The sequence below is a fragment of the Lolium rigidum genome, chromosome 7, assembly GCF_022539505.1.
Source record: "Lolium rigidum isolate FL_2022 chromosome 7, APGP_CSIRO_Lrig_0.1, whole genome shotgun sequence".
In the NCBI taxonomy this organism is placed as follows: domain Eukaryota; kingdom Viridiplantae; phylum Streptophyta; class Magnoliopsida; order Poales; family Poaceae; genus Lolium; species Lolium rigidum.
In genome coordinates, this window is record NC_061514.1 from 20,405,518 (window position 1) to 20,426,346 (window position 20,829).

Here is a 20,829-nt window from a genome sequence, read left to right on the forward strand (position 1 = left end):
CACGGGCAATTAAGCCCAACTTGGTATAAAAGGCCGATCCACGTATTCCTTCTATGTATACTTCCTTTAAGCCCATCTTGATCGCGGCCCACCTCTGACTCGGTTAAATTCTGGTGATAACACCGTGGTATATAAAAATTGATCAACTTGTAGCAAACCCTAGAAGTATGACTCAAATTCTCTTACACATCTTAAGTATGACTCACCCCTATGCTTTCATTGAGAATGTCATTACCTTTATGTGGTGTGTATGGAAGGCGTGAAATGATTTTCTCTTTAACAAAAAAGACACCAACCCCAACAGATATATCATACGGCAAATGCTATTCATAACAATATGGAACTGCTAGATGTTTTGCAGGAATCAAAGAATAGGGACAACTCTCAAGCAAGAGAACAAGATAACAAAAGCAAGGAGAATTTGGCAAATCAACTACAAGCACAAAATGAAAGTCAAATGCAACCAAATTTTCACAAGCAGGGGCAAACAATCAAATCTGATTTCTTGGTCCAAGGAAACCAAATTTTCTCCGATGCTGCATGGAAGACAAAAAAGCTCCAGGATCCGAGGGAAAAATTCTTACAGGTCTCAGAGTCAGAACAACAACAATGCAACATCCCTAATCCAAGCTTCAGCAGCCATTGCTCCTTCACCATTACATGCAGAAGCATCTGCTCTCCAACTTGCAGCTCAATTGGCAAAGAAGCTTCATATTCAGGAGGTCACCTTTCTGACAGATAATCTTACACCTGCAATAGTTGTAGCGCCTCAAAAGATTTCGGATGCACATGTGCCTTGGGAACTCAGGGAGCAGATTGTGCAATACAAAAGAGCATCAAAGAGTATACAATCAAACATATTCCATGTTAAGAGGGAGATAAATGGAGTAGCCCATAACTGTGCACAACATGCAATCACACACATTCTCAAATTCGGCTCATTCAACAGGAACTTGTCCCTTTGCTTTAGCTTTTTACGAACTTGATCTACATGGGATTACAATCCATGTTGTAAACTGCTTGTAACTGGAAGTGAGCTGAATGAAATTTGGCATCTATGATGCCACCCTTTGTTAAAAAAAAAAACTAATGTAGAAAGTATAATTGAGAAGTGAAACATGTGGTATATCAATTAGCAACCAATGCACTAGCATGATATTTATATCTTTAGCATGTTGGAAGTGTTTTATCTGATACTTGATCAGAGTTTGGGATAGCCATGTTTCAGTGACGTGCCCGCGCTTCTAACACTGAGCTAAGCTACATTGGAAGAACCTAATCTGCTGGTCAGATCGTGATCTCGCAGTGCACGAGAACCGCCTCCCCCGACCCATGGCTCTGACTCCATGACCCATACCACCCATCTCCACCGCCGCCACCGTCCCGACACCACCTCACTACGTCACCCCGCGCCGCCTGCTGCCACTCCACCATCCACCCCCTACCCTGTCCCCACCGCCGCTCCTTCCTCTCCGATGACCAGCCCATCCGCGCCGCCGCCCTGCCCTCACCTCGCCGCGCACCGCCTCACCTCGCGCCCGCTCCGCTTCCTCCGCCGCTGCCTCCGCGTGCGCCCGCTCGGCCGCCCCGAGATCCGCCGCGACGCGCGCGAGGTGCCCCGCTGCTCCCCCTGCGCGTCCTCCTCCCCGCCCCCCGCCCGCCTCTACGCCTGCCTCTCCTGCGCCTCCGTCTTCTGCCCCTCGCACGCCGCGTCCCACGCCGCCTCCCCGGGCCACCAGATCGCGGTCGACGTCGACCGCGCCGAGCTCTTCTGCGCCGCCTGCGGGGACCAGGTCTACGACCCGGACTTCGACCACGCCGTCGTCCTGGCCCAGTCCACCGCCATCCACCCCCCATCCACCTCCACCCCCTCCCCCGCTCCCCGCAAGCGCCGCCGCGTCGACTACCGGGCCTGGGCGCCAGATCCGGCCGAATCCGCGCTGGTCAGCGCGGCCGCCGATCCCACCACTTCAGCGTCCACCACCGATCCAGCTGGCCTGCGCGGGCTAAACAACCTCGGCAACACCTGCTTCATGAACTCCGTGCTCCAGGCGCTCCTCCACGCGCCGCCGCTCCGGAACTACTTCCTCGGCGATCGCCACAACCGCTTCCTCTGCCCGCGCCGCACGCCCATGAGGCACCGCGCCACCGATGCAGACGCCAAGGCCGCCTGCCTCGCCTGCGATCTCGACGAGATCTACTCAGCCACCTTCTCTGGGGAGCGCACGCCATACAGCCCCGCCAAGTTCCTCTATAGGTCCGGATCTCAAGCTCTATTTGCATTGGTTTGATGTCGCGGTGTGATTTCAGCAACGTGCTGTTTTTTTTTTTCAATGCTGGGTTCGTTGCGTATTAGGGAAGTTAGCCGTTAGTTAAATGGCTGTGTCAAGTATTGTAACTGTGGGCAGAAGGTCTTGTTTGAGACAGTATACTGTATGTTCTCTCCTGCAAAAGATAGTCTAAAATTTCTATGCTATGCCATGGAACTGTTTGAAGTTAGATCATGCATATTGCAAGTGTACTTAAGATGATATGGAATGATGTGAACAGATATCACTAAAAGGGGCAGGGTCTGCTTAGTGGGAGCTGCTACTGGGGGGTAATGGTTGCACGTTTGCATATTTATATGGACTGTTTGAGGAAATCCCCTCGTATATAGAGTTAAGTCCTTATGTTTCCATTTGATTCTGCAAGTTTTCTTGGCATGCCTACCTAAATGTTCATTGGACTGCGATTATTGATCAATTGACAAAATGGATGAGCACCTATTAAATCCTTTCATGTCACCTGTTTGAGAGGTCCATGTGAAAGTAGCACAAGCATTTGCTCTATTCTTTGATTCTATTGAACTTTCCCCTGTTAAATCTATATTTGAGTCATTTATTGGGTAACCAATTCCGTTTTGTGCTACAACAGTATGTCTTGATACTTCCAAGTTAGTATGCAAGTATGTAGCTTCTGTGGTGGGTACATAAGTCTCTTGTTGACTCTTTGCCATGGCCTATCAGAAGTCTCTTAAGTTTCTTGGTGACAAACTGTTCATGCATTTGCACAATGTGCATGTGCTAAAAATGTCCTACGGCTATTTTAAATTATTATCATCATAGCGGGAAATAGTGCAGCCCAGACATCTTCTTATATTCAATAATGTTAAACTGCACTTGATTCTGCTGTTTTATGAATGAAAGTACTTGATTTTCTTCTGATTTTTTATCGTTATGAATTGTTAGCTGGTGGCAGCATGCAACAAACCTTGCAAGCTACGAGCAACAGGATGCACATGAATTTTTTATCTCCATCCTTGACCATATTCATGAAAATATAAAGGACGATGAGCACAAATCACATGAACAAGGTAGTTAGCTTCTCTCTTTCTACTTTTCGAACTAAAGACTTGCATGTACTGCAATAAGTTCAGACATGAACTAAACAGTCAATTTTTTGCAAAATTATTCTTCAGGATATTCACATATTGTGTATACGTCGAATGCCATGATTGGGGACATCCTTTCTGTTCAGTTCTTCCAGATCCATCTCTTACGAGATAATTTGTTGCTCCTGACATATTGTTCTACTTGTTTGTCCTACTATTCTTAGGACAGGCAAACAAGTGAAGTGTGAAAAAATAATTATCTTCCTGCATTTCATCTTTTACTGGTCTGGGTTTTGATATGCTGGACAATGATTGACCGTGAACAGTTGTCATTTAGTTTACTTATCTTGCTCTTTATATGCTGGACTGCAATTTGTCTTCGCAAATATGTTCTGTTAATGTTCTTGGTTTTAACCTTTATTTCTATTTTTTTTTTTTTGCTCATAATAGGCCACGGAGACTGTTGCATTGCACACCGGGTGTTTTCTGGTATCCTGAGATCAGATGTCATCTGCACAAATTGTGGGTTCTCATCCACAACTTTTGAACCTTGCATGGACTTCTCTTTAGACTTGGATGCTGGATGTAACGGTTCTCGTGGTGTTGCAAACCCAAAAGCACGCAATGGAGAGAGGAACTTAGCTGGCATGAATCCCAAGGTATCATCAACACTCATGAGATGTTTGGAGCGGTTTACCAGGGCTGAGAGGCTAGATGCTGACCAGAAGTTCTTCTGTGAACGTTGCAAGGAGAGGCAAGAGTCCCTTAAGCAAATGTCCATTCGGAGGCTTCCACTAGTTTCCTGCTTTCACATCAAGAGATTTGAGCATTCGACAGTTAAGAAGATGTCAAGGAAGGTTGATCACTCTTTGCAGTTCCCTTTTTCTCTTGACATGGCACCTTACCTGTCATCCTCAATTCTCAGAAGCAGATATGGGAACCGCATATTTCCATCAGAATCCATAGATTCAGAAGCAGTTTCGGAATTGTCTTCAGAATTTGAAATATTTGCGGTGATCACTCATAGTGGTAAGCTAGATGCTGGCCACTACGTGACTTATCTCAGGTTAAACAATCAGTGGTACAGATGCGATGATGCATGGGTAACCAGAGTTGACGAGCATACTGTCAGGACTTCCCAAGCATATATGCTCTTCTATGTGCAGAAGACGCTTTACTATAAAGCTTGTGAAAAGCCAGCTGCAGTCTGAATGATTTTGAACAAATATTGAGGGCCTTATCCTGTACCAGCAGGAAATACAGCCATCATCTGATAGAACATAGTTTCGCCCAGAGAAAAATGCCTGCCGTTTTCATATCATTGCCAGCAAGGTGGACGGTCAAGTTTTGTGTTCTCATTGACCATAGAATCAATCAGAGTTTTTTTTTTTGTGGTGATTTTCAACAGCCAGCAACCCAAAAGGAAAGATGGTCACATATATATGTTGGATTGTCTTGTTATCCTGATAATGGATATCTTGGGAGCGTGAACTGAAAGCACTTCATTATTTGACACCATTGGTGATGATGTTCTGACCAATCTTACTGGGTGTAACATTGATTTGCGCAAGCAAAGAGTGGAGTATGTAGAAGTGGGACAAAAGGGAACCTAATTTTTGATGTGTTCCTTGGTAATTGAATGCCATCTCTCTTGGAGCTAGAGTTTTATATTGCTGACACCTGTAGGTCAGTCTGCCTTTTGTCTCTCCCTCATTTGATTTGTTCTTGCTTGTACTTCATAGATGAAATAAAGAAATATAGCTGAAGAGATGAAATATCTTTTTTTGCATCCTTTTTCTTTCGTTGGTTGTTCTGTTTTTTTTATTGACATGGCTGTCAATTTTTTTTTTTTTGTTTTCCTTCAACTGTACATTCCCTGGTTGAGTAAATACGTGCTGCAGATACGGATCTTCATAGAATTGCTTGACGGGATCTTGTATTCTTTGAAGTGCAGTAGGTGTTGCAGACTTATTTGCAAGTTTCAGATTAGTCAGGTCAGTGTGTCTCTTCTATATTAGTTGCTGGGGATGTGAAGGTGCCTGAGTCAGTGACAAGCTGATCACGCGTGTTGAAGATCCGTCGGCCTGTCGTCTGTTGTTCTCAATGAACGGCATCCATTCAATGATGCAAGCCTGTCAAAATTCCGTCGTTTTCAGCACGGAGGGGTGATGTTGTTTCGCCAGAAGTCTGGAAGAGAGAGCAACGTGTGGATTCTTTATATTCGCTGTACTGGGAAGAACACCTGTAACTGAAAGGAAAAGGCTCAGGATCAGATCCGATCAATTACTATGGGCTATGAGTTGTGACGATAAGATCCTGAAAACAAAAAGGAAACACTTCTCTTTTGTCAAAAAGCAAGGAAACAGATTTTTACCAAAAGGAAAGTGGCGACGCATTATTAGCTTATCAGGTAGAAGTACTTGGAAGAATATCTATTCGAGTTTCTGTACTTATTTGACCTGTTTTTTGAGGGAATATTTGACCTGATAAGTTAACTAGCTTGAGGGAGTGATCAAACGGCGACCCTTTTCTGAAACTGGAAGGAACAGCTAACACACTCTACGCGTGCCGCTTTCCACCCCAGATTCGCTGGTCTGCCCGCGTGCAGTGGCCATAGCCGCTGTGCTAAGTTTGCTTACCAAGCTTTCGTAGTACATTTTCTGGACAAAATGCGTACCGGAACCGGGCCCAGCCTACTGTCAGCATCGGCTCCAGCAATTGCAAGCTGCTTCCAAAATGAAAAGTTTTGCCTAGATCTCACCCACAACCAGCACGTATAGGAATAATTAGCATTAGCATTAGGCTAATTTTTAGCAGTTAGGATTTGTCCAACCGCCTTAAGTGAAGAGACACTTACCTTGTACGCAACTTTGTAAACCGTCTTTATTGGTGCCTGTTCGCTGGGTATATACCCCGACTGCATTAGGCACGCCACCGACGACCTGCTGCTCATCAGCTGCATTCGTTGACTGCATCCGCGTGCATTTCTGTCTTGTGTGCACGCTGAACGTGTTGCCCCAGCTCTCCAAAACTTCCTAAAAGTCCACACTAGCGCTCACATTTCACACTCTTTCTCTCCTACCAGTCGGCAGTTGTTTTTTTTTTTTTTTGAGAGGGAATAGCTGCGGCTTTATTAACTCCCAGCCATGTCCTGGGTTAATAAGTTACCAATACAATCAGGAAAGATAATAAACCAAGTCTTACAAATTTCTAAGCCGCAACCCTCCTTTGCTAATACATGAGCAACTCGATTGGCTGTACGCCGTGCCCACTTCACCTTGTAGTCAACCATCTCCCTTAGCTCCCGTTTAATATCTTCAACCAGCGGCCCATGCATAGACATGTCCTTCATCTCGTTATTCAACTTGGACACCACCGATGAACTATCAGTTTCCAGGATGATCTTTTGAAGCTTTAGCTTCTTTGCCAGAACCAAGGCTCGCTGGCAAGCACGGAGCTCCGCGTCCTCCGGGTCGAGTAGAGAGGGAAAAAATGGCACGAACCGGCGATGAACCGTCCATCATGGTCGCGAACGACCACGCCAGCACCACCCTTCTCCGAATTCGTCCACATCGCTCCGTCAACATTGATTTTCATCCAACCTTCCGCCGGAGGGAACCAGTGTTCCTTTGGGGGCGGAGGCTTGGCGATCTTAGGAGCCTGAACATTGTGCCACTCCTCAAGCAGGTGGATGGAGCGCTTTGCAATGCTTACCGGATCATCGATCTTCTTGGAGTCCCGAGCCTCGTTCCTGGCCAGCCAACTCTGATACAAGGTCATCATGGTAATCTCAAGCACCGGTTGTTGAACTGAACTAAGCCATTCCAACATCCAGTTGAGCAGGTCTCTCTGAGTGCGCACATCTACTGGCGGGCTGGTCACCGAGGCTTCAGTATGGTTTCTGATATGATCCCAAATTTGCTGAGAGTGGGGACAGTGCCAAAACCGATGAAGAGCTGTCTCTTCCCGGCCACAAGCAACGCACACGACCCCTCCCTTAATCCTGCGTCGATGAAGCTCAGCTCCCAGCGCCAGTCCATTCTTCATTAGCCTCCACACGTGAACCTTGATTTTGCCATGAATATTTGCATTCCACAAGGCTAACCATCCTTTGTGCGCGTCAACTGAACTGGAAGATTCAATTCCTCCTGCTTGTATTTTCTTTTGATTCATTTTAAGGTGATAAGCAGACCGCACTGAGAAGATCCCATTTTTGGTGAGGTTCCAGGCATAATAATCCTCAGTTCCAGGGCCTCCGATTGCTATTTTCTTGATGTCCTTTGCATCAAAATCGAACATATACTGGTGTAATTTGTTCTCATCCCAGCTTGTCCCATCAGCCGACATCAGCTCAGCCACTTTGTGAATGGATGGTGTTGGTGCATCTGCCTTACGACCCAGTGGCCATTGTGCACCAGACCTTGGAATCCAAGAACTCTTCCAGACATCAATCTTGGTGCCGTCACCCACTCTCCATACCAGTCCCAGTTTGAGGAGATCACGGCCATGTAGGATACTTCGCCAAGAAAAAGACCCCCGGCCTGGGCATCCTGCATGCAGCAGATCAGAATTTTTGAAGTACCTCGCCTTGAGAACCCGCGCACAGAGAGAAGAAGGCACTGTTAAAATTCTCCAGGCTTGTTTAGCTAGCAGCGCAACATTAAAAGCTTCGAAGTCCCTAAAACCCATGCCCCCAGCTTGCTTCGGACGACACATTTTCTCCCAAGATATCCAGTGAACCTTGCGAGAACCATCAGAATCACCCCACCAAAAGTTGGAGGAAATGGAGTTTAGTTTTTTGCATTGTTTCTTGTTGAACTTGAAGCAGCTCATGGGATAAGTTGGTGTTGCCTGCAGTACCGATTTGACAAGGATTTCCTTTCCCTTCTTTGAGAGCCCTTGCCCTTTCCAACCACACACTTTAGCACCGGATCTTTCGTTGATATATTTGAAGCATCCTTCCTTAGATCTACCCACCACTGTGGGAAGACCCAAATAGCGCTCACTAAGAGCCTCTTCCGTGACACCCAAAGTTTGCTTCAGCACCTGTTTACTATCCGGACTGCAACCGTCTCCAAAATAAATAGATGATTTTTGGAGATTTACCTTCTGTCCCGATGCAGATTCATATGCTAGGAGAACCCCCTTTAGAGCATGAAAACTCTCCACAGAAGCTTCTAGAAAGACTATGCTGTCATCCGCGAAAAGAAGATGGGTAATGTGAGGCCCATCCATTCCAAAATTAACGCCCTTCAGCATGTTGTTGTCTTGAGCTTTCTTGAGCAAAGTGGAGAAACCTTCCACACAAAAAAGAAAGAGGTACGGAGAGAGGGGATCTCCCTGACGGAGTCCCCTCGAAGGCGTGAACGAATTTGAGTTACCCCCATTCAGCCTAACAGAGAACCGCACCGTGCTGACACATCTCATAACCATGTTAATCCAGGGTCGTGAGAACCCCATTCTGGACATCATCTGTTCTAGAAAGATCCATTCCACCCTATCGTACGCCTTCATCATATCCAATTTGACTGCACACAAAGGTTTTTTCCGCTTCCTTGTTCTGATGGAGTGCACACACTCATAAGCAATGAAGACATTATCTGTGATCATTCTCCCAGGCACAAACGCACTTTGTTCTTCCGAGATCAGAATGGGAAGTATCTTCTTCAATCTATTTGTAACCACCTTGGATGCAATCTTATACAGAACATTGCATAAGCTGATAGGCCTGAATTGAGAGAGGAGTTCCGGAGAATTGACTTTAGGAATAAGCACAATGACCGTGTCATTAAAGTCCTCTGGAAAGTTTGCACCATTTAGAAAATCTCGTACAGCCATGCAGACCTCCTCCTTTAAAAACGACCAGTGTCGTTGGTAAAAGAGCGCCGGGAGCCCATCTGGCCCAGGCGCTTTAGTTGGGCCCATTTGAAAGAGAGCTTCTTCAATCTCCAGATCTGAAAAAGACGCCATCAGTTTATTATTCATCGCATCCGTCACCAGTGGAACCACTTGGTCAAGGATAGTATTAGTATTGCTAGCCCCTTCGGAGGCATATAGCGATGCATAAAAAGATCGAGCCAGTGCTCTCATCTCTTCATCAGTAGTGCACCTCGATCCATCTGCCCTCCGTAATGCTTGGATTGTGTTCTTACGTCTTCGATGAGACGCCCTATTTTGAAAATAGCGAGTATTTCTATCTCCCTCCTTAAGCCAATCAACGCGAGATCTTTGCTTGTACATGATTTCCTCTCTCTCATAAACCTCGTGTAAATCCTTTTCAATTGCACGAACCTCCTGTGAGACCCCTGTATGGATGGCTTCTCCACGCGCCACCTCAAGCTGATCACGCAATCTTTTTATCTCCTTTCTAACAGAGCCGAAGACATTATGGCTCCAGGATTGCATACTCCCACTGAGGCGCTTCAGTCTGCTCCAAAACGCCTGTAGTCCATGCTCGCCTCGATCCTCTAGCTCCCAGGCTCTTTCGATCATAGTCTGGAAGTCGGCATGTCGAGTCCACATCTCCTCAAAGCGGAACCCCCGTGGGTTCTGCCGCTGTTGTGTCGGAAAAGCAGCTGCCACTTTAATGAGCAAGGCAAGATGGTCTGATTCTTCTGTAATAAGGTGCTCAACAAATGTAGCTGGGAAGAGCTGGGCAAAGCCATCGTTGCAAGTAGCTCTGTCTAGCCGAGCCTGGACATTCTCTAAGCCATCTCGCCTATTGTTCCAAGTATAAGCATAGCCAGAAAAACCCAAATCTGCTAATCCGCAGTCGGATAAACAGTCACGGAATCTCTCCATTTGGGCTGCCCCTCTCACATTGCCGCCAAGCTGCTCATCTTGCCTAGTGATCTCATTGAAGTCACCGGCGCAGAGCCATGGTAAGTTGTCCTGTCCGCGAAGATACCGGATAACATCCCATGTTTTTTGTCGGAGTTCAGTGCGTGGCTCACCATATATGCCTGTGAAGCGCCACTCTACGTCGCCTATTTTTATTTTTGCATCCAGGTAGTACTGACACCAAGGCCTTACTGAAACATCCACACCATCCCTCCACCATAGTGCCAACCCGCCACTCTTTGTCGGCAGTTGTTGACGCTTCATAATCGAAGAGAAGGACTTGACGATATAACTGCATATCTTGTCATTTATCTTCGATTGGGTACTGCACACATGATATCTTCATGTAACGCTGACAAGCCCATCGTACCAGAATCGTCTTGCGATTATATCACTGAACAAACTGGGCACGAGGTTGGCATCCATTTGGAGAGCACCGGGGAGGCCATGTTGCTGTCGAATGCTTTCATGGAAGCATCTACGTTGGTCTAATGAAGTAAAGGAGGAGTATAAGTGAGCAAACCGTCCTATTCAAGCTACAAGCTAGCTATAGCTAAGGCGCACGTAACTAATGCTGTAGAAGGCACGTCATGGTCCACCAAATTATATAACAAGATAAGAAAGATAACAAACTTTCTTTTGAGATTTTCTATTGTTATTACTTTTCGAAGCCAAGATTATGTTTCGTTTTACTTCAACAATGCTATTGCTAGGCCATAAGTTTGCTTTGCAGTAGCTATATCAAGCAGGAGAGCAGTATGAGCAGAGTGTTGAACTTTATTGGCCCAACACCAACATATATTTATTAACAATAATTTTAGCTAAAAATCTCAAAGACCCATTTTCCCATTCATGCGAGGTTAGACTAAAGTTTAGTGCCACATGCTAGTTTATAAGAAGTTGGATCTTCTTATAAGGAAAGCTCTTTTCCATGTTGTATAAGGCATGAGAAAAGAAGACCTACAAGTGCTCCTCCTCCGCTGCCCACCCGCTCATCACGACGAACGTCGCCTTTGCGAGCGGTGCTATGAACCACCTAGACATCGTGTACAAGTTTCCTTTCCCTCTGTCACACATGTTGGAGAATCTGAAGCATTTTTTCTTATTATCCAAAGTTGCATCAGCATACACGGAAGGATGGGATAGTAGGCCCCCGGAGCCTCGGCTCTCGTAGTCTCGTAGATCTGTACGAGTGAGGGGCAATAATTTTTTTGGGGAAGTGCTCTAGCATGGCTACCGGCAAACACCACCTCGCCGGAGGACTCCTTCCCCGACGATGACGACTTCTTCCTTGCCATCAACACCTCTTGGAAGTAAAGGTCGTTAAACTAAACTCACACTCACTCAAGGTGTTACGATAATGGTTTAATAGCTAGTATCATGCATATTGGTCGCACCAAAATAATGATATGGCAGCTGTAACATAGATGGATACTGTATCATAGCACATATCACGAGGAAGTTTAATGCCAAACAAATCTTATACATAAATTTACATTGAGATTCTAAAAATCAATAAATATAACATGAATATGATACTACTCTATGATACTACCCAATCTAGAGATAGTATGGTATACAAATATTATATGCATGATACTACTACATGATACTTACCACTATAACCAGCCTTATGATATCTAAGGCTGTTCATAGTGGGGAGTAACATAAGGTGGTGTCATACATAAGTTTATTACCTTCATAGTGGAAAGTAACTTAAAGATAGTATCATGCAAAGTCTCATTTATTTATTTGTAGACTCATTTTATCTTGGGGTGTGTGATGTTAGGCTGGTCATAGTGGTAAGTATCATGTAGTAGTATCATGCATATGATATTTGTGTATGATATTATCTCTATAGTGGGTAGTATCATAGAGTAGTATCATAGTCATGCTATATTTATTGTTTTTTAGAATCTCAATGCAAATTTGTGTAAATGATTTGTTTGGCATTAAATTTTCTTGTGATATGTGCTATGATACAGTATCCACCTATGTTACTCTAATCCTCTCTCTCCTCCTTAATTAGCTGCCACATCATCATTTTTGTGGGACCAATATGCATGATACTACATTTATGATACTAGCACTATGGCCAGCCTTATGGTAACATAGCTAGTTACCACCTCCCTCTCTTTCTTCATTTATTACTATGCCATATCACCAAAACACCTTGAAATATGTGATGTTACTACCTAAGTTACTCCCACTATGAGCAGTCTAACACTTCTCCAGCTCCATGGAAACGCAGGCTGATTTGTTCAACATCCGTCTCGCGTATCTCCGTGGAAGACACAATCGCCCATTAGCGTGGTCCACCAAGCTATCGATCGATAGCTAGTTGACCAACACCTTTGACCTTGTTACTAAAACACATAAGCAATCATTTAGTACTGTGGTAACGTAATGGCAACAGCCTAACCCGTTCCCTTTTTCATCAGCGTGACCAGGACGTCTGGCACCACCATGCCACTCATCGCACTCTTCCCCTGATCACAATTCCCATCGCGTGACACAGCTTCCACCCCGCAAACGGGCCGGCACGGTGCTCTACCCTCGCACGCGCGCACCGCCCCGGCCAAAGAATCCCAGCAGTGTCCAGTAGCGATCGATCGAGGCCCCGGCCGGACAGCAACCGGCCGCTCCGTATCCCGACCGACACCGCCACCGCGCGCCACCCTGCCTCGCCGCGGCCACGCCAAATACTCCTCCCACGCGCGCGCCACCTCTCAGTCCGTGGAGCCAAACCACCGAAGAACTCGCCGTGCCGTCGCTGGACACCGAACCGGCGCGAGCCCACCCGAGCAGCGCCGCCTCGTCTCCTCCTCGTCGTCAAGGCCAGAATAGAAACTTCCGCTGGTAGGTCCGGTCGCCCCGGCTTCAACTCCACCCACCACCACCGGAATCCTCCGCCCCCAAAACCGTTCTCCTCCCCTCCTCCCGCGCCCTCTCTCTTTCCGTGGGGGAGCGAAGCGGGGCGGGCGATGGGGCGGAGCTCACCCACCCAGTCCACCGCAAGCATGTGCTGACGCGCCGCGCCACCCCCCTCCGCTCCGCGCGCGGTTAAATTGCTCGCCTTCCTCCTGCTCCTGCTCCTCCCGCGCTTTGACAGCACAACGTCCGACGGGGTATGGGTTCCAGCCTCAAGTACCGCGCCGGGCTCGTCCTCATCGGCGCCGTCGTGCTCATATGGGTCACCTCCGCAGAGGTCACGCAGGTACACGAACACTCAGCCTTTCCTCCCCCCTCTTCTTCTTCCCTGCCTTGTTCCTTATGTTTAATTGTTGTTTATTCGGGACCTGGATCTTGGCTTCGGATGGTGCTTGCTTAATTATCAGCCGATTAATCTGATGCTTAAAGCAGCCTTTTTCTGTGCCATTTGTTCCGCGTCTGAATAGTTCAGTATCATGCGCAGGCTTGTTGTCTGTAGTGGAAAAGTGATCAGGGCAATGTTATGGCAGCATCATTAGAATTTGCCCGAATTACTCTTTTCCTGTTCCATCCCAATTTCGTGGTCTTGCCAAAAAAAACTGGAAATTTGCATATCTGTGGAATCGTATTGTTGCATACTCATTTTTTGAAAAGAAACAAAAGTTGCTATCGTTGTGCATCTGTCATCACCCATCAGTTAGTTACGGCAGTGTGCATCACCAATACCTGTCTTGCTGATTCTAGCCTTCTAGGTGGTTGTGATATTATTCTTGCTCACCTAATTCATGATTGTATACTAGATGGGGAGCCTCACTTTACTGTTGGCAATCGGTATGTTTTCCCTTTATATGACCTGCCCACGTTTCAAAGCTGTAGTCTCCAAGGAGCAAGGAACTAGCTACGTTCAACTGCATGGATCCTACTAGTTCACCAGGAGAAATCATATGCTTTTTTACTTTTAAAAAACATTTTTTGTTCATTCGCAAAAAAAAGACATTTTTTTGTTCCTTTCAAAAAAGTTCTGTTGTCAAATGAATCAAATTTTAGCTTCAGTATCTGAACTGAGCTTGTGTGCGCAGGAGATATTCGCGGACTACAAGCAACCATTCGCGATCACTTACTTGGGGGCCTCCCTTATGGTCATTTACATTCCCTTGGCGTTTCTAAAGGATTTTATATACAAATTGCTGAGAAGGCATTCTGGAAGCAGCAGAGCATCGAAGGTCGCGACCAAATCTTCCTTTGGCGGTAGCGCTCCTCTGAAGAGTGGTGAATTTGAGAAGATGCTGGAAATGGAACCGCAGAAGACCGTGGTGATAGATTTTACTGATGTGGACCTCCCTGTGCTAGAAGAGGCAAAACCGCTTATTTGTGGAATCGGTGAATTTGGTGATGATGCCTTGAAGGAGCAACAGCTTTCCACCAAGGAGATTGCAATTTATGGATTATATCTATGCCCCATTTGGTTTGTCACAGAGGTAACTTTCAAATTGTCTGCTTGTTTGATCTATTGAGTAGTTTGCTTTTTTTTTTTGGTTTCATACAGACAGTAGCTTGATCGATACAGTTACTCATCTTCCCTTATGCTCTTATATGGATGCAGTATTTGTCAAATGCAGCCCTTGCTAGAACAAGTGTTGCCAGTACTACTGTACTATCTTCAACTTCGGGACTCTTCACACTTTTCATTAGTGTGCTCCTTGGCCAAGATTCCATTAATGCTGCCAAAGTTATTGCTGTTTTTGTTAGCATGGCTGGTGTAGCAATGACAACTATGGGCCAGACTTGGGCAACAGATGAATCTGAAGTAAGCAATGCAGGGTGAGTTGGGTTGGCGCCAACTGCCAAGTGACCTGTCTATTGTTTGTACTTAATTTGATATGCTTATGAAGCCGTGTACTTGCTTGCTTTGTAGTAAGATGGTTAGCTGTAATCAATTATTTTCTTTAAAAGGAGAACTATATTTTTTTTTGCATTTCTATGTCCTGGGGAAATTGATGAGATCTTTTTAATGACGTTGCAACTTTGGTATATAGAACTCATCGCCTTGCTAACTGTTCATAAGCATTACAACTGCAGGGCCACACAGAGGACTCTTCTAGGTGATATGTTTGGTCTTCTGTCAGCTGTGTCATATGGTCTCTTCACTGGTAGGTTGTCACACTTCTCTGTTCAGTTCCTACTCAAACGTTTTCAGTTCAATGCCTAATTGTTCCAACACCATTCAGTGCTTCTCAAAAAGTTTGCTGGAGGGGAAGGATCAGAAAAGGTTGATGTCCAAAAACTGTTCGGTTTTCTCGGACTTTTCACTCTTTGTCTTCTCTGGTGGCTTGGTAAGATTTTCCTTTTTGCAAATTTGGTTGCTTAATAATTCAAATGTCAAATATTCATTGATAGAAATAGCATGTAAAAATGGAAACTGCTGTTGACATATGAGCCATACGGCATTGTATGGGCAGGGTATGGGCAGGGTAGAGCAATACCATACCCATACCCGTGCCCATGGGTATAAAACTTTACCCATACCCGTGCCCATGTGTATAAAACTTTACCCATACCCATACCCGGCGGGTACCCGTACCCATTGGGTACCCGGTGGGTAGGCTAAATTGTACATAAGTTTCTCGCAATTTTACATTTATCGATAATAAATTCCTTTAAAAAATGAATCATCTCAACTCGATAACAGGTAGTTGAGTACATAACAATTAGAAAAATATAAAAAATCCCATTCTTATATAGTAACTCACAAGTCAACAAAAGTAGACGTGTAACATAAGAAATTGACAATAAACGGGCAGGGTATGGGTATACCCGCGGGTACAAAGCTATACCCGTGCCCTACCCATGACTTAACGGGTAGGGTATGGGTACTACCCATGGGCATAAAAGTGTACCCATACCCTGCCCATGCGGGTACGGTACCCACGGGTACCCGTACCCGTGGGTAAAATTACAGGGACCATGGCTGTATTCATTTATTTATGATCCAAAATGTTCTGTACAGTCTACAGTGCATGCCAATCTTTATTTGGTATTCTGGTAATTCGCTGAGTTAAGGCTTCAAGTGCAGATGCTTTGATTGTATTTATAGTTGGTTCTTGGTTTGAATGAATATACATTTTTGTTGAAGTGCTTCTATCTTTCAGTGTGGCCATTGACTGCACTTTTAATTGCTTATGCACTTATTGTGGCTGTATTCATTTATTAACTTATCCATTGAATCCAAAATGTTCCGTGCAGTATGCATGTCAATGTTTTATTTGGGTATTCTGGTCTAATTGGTCACAAATAGCCTCTGTGGTCGAGTTCTTCTGTAGTTTTGTTCAACCATATATACTTTGCATGTATTTATGGTTGGTAATCTGGTCTAAATGGTCGGAAAATACATTTTGTGTCTGAGATTCTTCTGTAGTTTGGTTCAACCACATATAGTTCGCATGCATTTATAGTTGATTTTTCGTCTGAACATGCATATATGCTTAAGTACTCTATCTTTTCAGTCTGGCCATTAACTGCACTAGGCATTGAGCCAAAGTTTACAATGCCCCACTCAGCTAAAGTGGATGAAGTTGTTCTGGCAAATGGCCTTATTGGGAGTGTGCTATCAGACTATTTCTGGTACGCGTTAAAAGAAGACTGGTGTTTTTTTTTCTTTCTAATAGTATATTGCATGACTGCGTTGTTTTGACAACAGAACTTCTGTGCAGGGCTCTATCTGTTGTTTGGACTAATCCCTTGGTGGCCACCTTAGGCATGTCACTCACAATTCCACTAGCGATGGTTGCTGACATGGTCATCCATGGTCGACATTATTCAGCAGTCTACATTATTGGTTCTCTACAGGTAACTGATGCCCTGAACCTCCTTATTTGAGGTTATGTGAAAAGCTATATTTCAAACTCCTTAGCTGCAGTAAACAAAACTTGTGCTGTCATTTTCGAAGTTGTATCAGCTAGTGACATCCCCATGTTCTGTGAACCTCTATCTATAGCAGATCACTCTTATTTGCATTTGCTATCTTATTTGACTCTGACTACTTGTGCTTTTGCAGGTATTCTCTGGCTTTGTCATTGCCAATCTTGCCGATCGCTTTTCACGTTTTCTGGGTCTATAGTCATGAAACCTACAAGGTTGTACCGGAGTGTACATCTGTAAGGTTAGATCGATTAGCTATGAAGTGTACATTCGGAAATCTGGGTTGGTTAGTCAAAGACAACCATGGCCTTATGTTCAGAAGGATTGGGGAACGAGCACTGCAGCTCTGTTTTTCTTCAACCTATGGCTCTCTCTACACACAGAAATGGAGGATTTTGTTCTGATGAAATAGAATACAGTAAAAGTAGGAGCGAAGGCACATTATGCTGTAGCAAACCATTGCGATGTAAATTATCTAGTAGCTTGCTGCACAATGCTTTATCAACGTATACTGTATAGCGCTGTTATTCTCAGCAGCATCAGTCTTCAATGCGTTATTTTTGCAAGATGAATTGCATACTTATGATGAATCGAGTCGATGGGGACCCTCTAAAGTTTTAAGAGACGCCTTAAAGTTATATGTCCAGTTGAGCCACACTAAAGTTTCCAAGAAACTAAAAATAAAATCATATCTATGGGCTTGGTTGGAGTATGCGCATGCCATAATAGGACAGTAGTACTATGCTGAACATTCAAACTTGATGATGGATTGATTAAAGTTGATAGTATTTCATTGTCAACTATAGATGTTACCCGTTGCAAGAAAAACTATACTCCTAGATGTTACCTACTCTACCCGCAAAAAAAAAGATGCTACCTACTCTTAAATTGAATTCTAACTTGCGGAAATTCGTTTTTGATCTAGGGTGCATATGCTCCTGCTATTGAAAAATACATATTAAAATATTGAGAAAATTATGAACAAAAATTTCACGCGTACATGTTAATATTTATATGTGCACGCCAAGTTTCACAGAAAATTGACATTTTTTGTGTCTTGTGTAGACACAAAAAAATGTTTAACTTTTATAAAAACAACTTTACAAGCACATAGAACATTAAGATGTATGTGTGTTTTTTGTCAGACTTTTTCACTATTTTGAAATATATTCAAAAGTCATTCTAAAAATGAGAAGCATATGCTCCTGGGAGCCAAAACGCTGCGCACCTAAATTAGTTTTTAAATTAGCATACTGTAGATTAAAATTTAAGATTGTACATATCTAAAGTTGTAGATATTGAAATATTTTCTTGTAGACTTGGTCCAACTGAAAGATGTTTGACTTAAGACAAAATTAGAACTTCAGTTAATTTAAATTTAAAGGGAGGGAATAGATAAGTGTACAAATTTTGGTACCTCCTCCGGCCCAAATTAATTGACACAGAAGTAAAAAAAAAGGCGGGTCTATAATAGAGCAGCACACCTTTGTTAATTTGTATAGCCCAAATATAAATGTACTATTTGTTTATCATATTTTACATATGCATAGTGGAGCATACACTTGCGAACAAAAAAAAAATCTCTACCGTTGGGGTGAGTAAAAAAAAAAAGATACTGTATGATAAACCCGTGTAACGAAGCGGAGTCAGCCCTCTCGAGACCGCCGTAATTCGATGCCATACACGGCAAAGTCGGCGTTCTGCGCGGGGTCGCGCAGCAGCGGCCTGGTGACCCTGTCGACCTCGGCCACGTCGAAGCCTTCTTCCCGCAGCACGTCCACGCAGTCCTGCACGCCGCACCGCACCTCGCTCGCCGCCCAACACACCGTGCCGTCCCGCCATAGCCGACGCAGCGTGGCCGCCATGGCCGGCATCTCTTCTGGGTCGTAGAAGACGTCCGACATGAGCACCACGTCCACGCACGGGACCTCACGATCGAGCAGTACCAGGTCATCCTCCTCCCCCCAGCGCAGCTCCCGCGCGTCCGCCTGCGCGGCGGAGAGCCCGTTCGCCTCGGCGTTGGCTCTAAGGCCCGGCAGGAGCGGCCGCACGTCCGTGAGCACGCACCGGGCGGCGCCGAGGCATGCGACGGCCGCGATGCCCGGGAGGCCGGTGCCTGCACCGAGCTCCAGCACGGTGGCGCCGAGGAGCTGGCTGGGCTCGGCCGAGGCGAGGTGGCTGGTGAGGACGATCGCCGAGTCCCAGAGCCAGGAGCCGGTGAGCGCGCGGCCGGTGGCCGGGTCATGCGCGCCGTCGCGCTCAACGACGGCCAGGGCTCGGCCGGCCACGTCTACCTGCAGCGGCGCATGCATCACGTGTGGCTTATCTGCTCGATCGACCTCGACGGGCGATCAGGCTGGCGTCGCTGGGGTCTGGACATCATATTACCCGGCTTTATTCGCAAGCTTCCGAACGGATGATGGAAGGTTCAGAATAATGCCGGGACCGCCGCCTGGCTGTCTCGATGATTTGTAAGCTTACCTGCCTTCTATCCATGACCGGCTTGGCCAGCCATGCGTGTTCATACACCAGCTAACCTCATCGCACTTCACTGTTAGAGCGATAATATGGCTCAACGCCTATCCAGTATCCACTGGCAGCATGACTTTCAGAGAACATTTGTACTTATCACTGCTTCCTTGCCCATTGAATTAAAATAACTTACTACCTCCATCTAGAAATAAGTGCCTTAGTTTTGTCTATACATATGTATCTAGATACATTTTAGTTGTAGATACATTTATATTTTTAAAAAATTAAGATACTTATTTTTGGATGGAGGAAGTATGATGTATCATGCAAACCACCAGATGATGTGTGAAACTAGGACACAAAAATATAAAGCTAATCGAACAGATACGCATTCAAACCACATGTTCATGTATGCAACAGCGTTAACTCATCTAGACCATTTTCTTTTTTACAAATTGCGTTTATTACTTAAGGACATCGAGCATTACCTTTGGCCTTTGGCCTTTGCATAACTGAGATGGACATGGCCCCCATAAGACCATATAAGTAACGCACCTAAGATTTTAAGCGTTTCACCATAAAAGAGCTATTTACTCAATTACCAAGAGAAATTCATAAATTTTGCAACTAGTTGCACAAAATCAGAGAGAAACACATATATGCCACTCAATTACAGTAGTGAAACAGTAGTACTGTATAAGATAACTTGTAGACTTATATATTTCCATGAGTTTTAGGAAATCATGGTGTGTCGGAATATAGGGGGTGTGCTTCAGTGGGAGTCCTTTGTAGAAAAGAACACCTTCACAAAAAAAAAAAACTCCCCACACACAAAGATAGAGTCATTAGGAGAGCTAACAGCCCCAATATGCTTAGGACGTGGCTAATTCTAGGTTGGCTTAATTCCCGGTTAATCCAGTTTCATGTGTAATTCACGTGTAACTAGGACAAATGATATACAATTGCACATGCATGTGCAATTACATATCTATGTGTAATTCTTGTATGCACGAATCACGATACAAATCTGACGGTTGTCGAGTTGATCCGGCTCTAACTTAGTTCCCGGCTAACCGGGAGTTAGCAATCCAACATATGCTTATGCTGAAAAGTCCACAGAAACAAGGTTGATCCAACATCCAATGTTTCCTTTTCCTGCACTGGAACCATATGCTGGATTAGTTTCTTATCCTCGAATAGTTTGTCATCAAACAACACAATCTCATCACCATAACTAGTGGACGAGGTAGTGAACCTCACATGATGAGAATTCTCAACCTTTGTAGAGACTAGTA

General features: G+C 45.0%; 3 protein-coding genes across 3 annotated transcripts; 2 read left to right on the top strand and 1 right to left on the bottom strand.

Annotated features, from left to right (window-relative positions):
- The first annotated feature begins 1,475 nt into the window (after positions 1-1,475).
- LOC124674671 (ubiquitin C-terminal hydrolase 22-like) lies at positions 1,476-5,171 on the top strand. The gene is made up of 3 exons (XM_047210717.1): positions 1,476-2,257; positions 3,231-3,355; positions 3,824-5,171. Exons 1-3 carry the CDS (start codon positions 1,476-1,478, stop codon positions 4,582-4,584), a joined length of 1,668 nt encoding a protein of 555 aa, XP_047066673.1. The 3' UTR covers positions 4,585-5,171.
- An 8,051-nt stretch (positions 5,172-13,222) lies between these two features.
- On the top strand, positions 13,223-17,652 carry LOC124674997 (uncharacterized vacuolar membrane protein YML018C-like). The gene is made up of 8 exons (XM_047211057.1): positions 13,223-13,430; positions 14,224-14,622; positions 14,748-14,965; positions 15,224-15,294; positions 15,373-15,477; positions 16,648-16,765; positions 16,855-16,990; positions 17,199-17,652. The coding sequence occupies exons 1-8, from the start codon at positions 13,344-13,346 to the stop codon at positions 17,259-17,261; spliced, it is 1,197 nt and encodes a 398-aa protein (XP_047067013.1). The 5' UTR covers positions 13,223-13,343; the 3' UTR covers positions 17,262-17,652.
- A 1,056-nt stretch (positions 17,653-18,708) lies between these two features.
- LOC124675439 (protein N-lysine methyltransferase METTL21A-like) lies at positions 18,709-19,374 on the bottom strand. Its single transcript, XM_047211516.1, has one exon. The coding sequence runs from the start codon at positions 19,372-19,374 to the stop codon at positions 18,709-18,711; it is 666 nt and encodes a 221-aa protein (XP_047067472.1).
- Between the last annotated feature and the right edge of the window lie 1,455 nt (positions 19,375-20,829).

Bases quoted from the DNA above. Each gene is read 5' to 3' on its own strand.
- LOC124675439 (XM_047211516.1), bottom strand. From the start codon at position 19,374: ATGCATGCGCCGCTGCAGGTAGACGTGGCCGGCCGAGCCCTGGCCGTC.
- LOC124674671 (XM_047210717.1), top strand. From the start codon at position 1,476: ATGACCAGCCCATCCGCGCCGCCGCCCTGCCCTCACCTCGCCGCGCAC. The intron at 2,258-3,230 runs GTCCGGATCTCA...ATGAATTGTTAG, and splicing joins CCCGCCAAGTTCCTCTATAG to CTGGTGGCAGCATGCAACAA. The intron at 3,356-3,823 runs GTAGTTAGCTTC...TGCTCATAATAG, and splicing joins GCACAAATCACATGAACAAG to GCCACGGAGACTGTTGCATT.
- LOC124674997 (XM_047211057.1), top strand. From the start codon at position 13,344: ATGGGTTCCAGCCTCAAGTACCGCGCCGGGCTCGTCCTCATCGGCGCC. The intron at 14,966-15,223 runs GTGAGTTGGGTT...TTACAACTGCAG, and splicing joins TCTGAAGTAAGCAATGCAGG to GGCCACACAGAGGACTCTTC. The intron at 16,766-16,854 runs GTACGCGTTAAA...ACTTCTGTGCAG, and splicing joins GTGCTATCAGACTATTTCTG to GGCTCTATCTGTTGTTTGGA.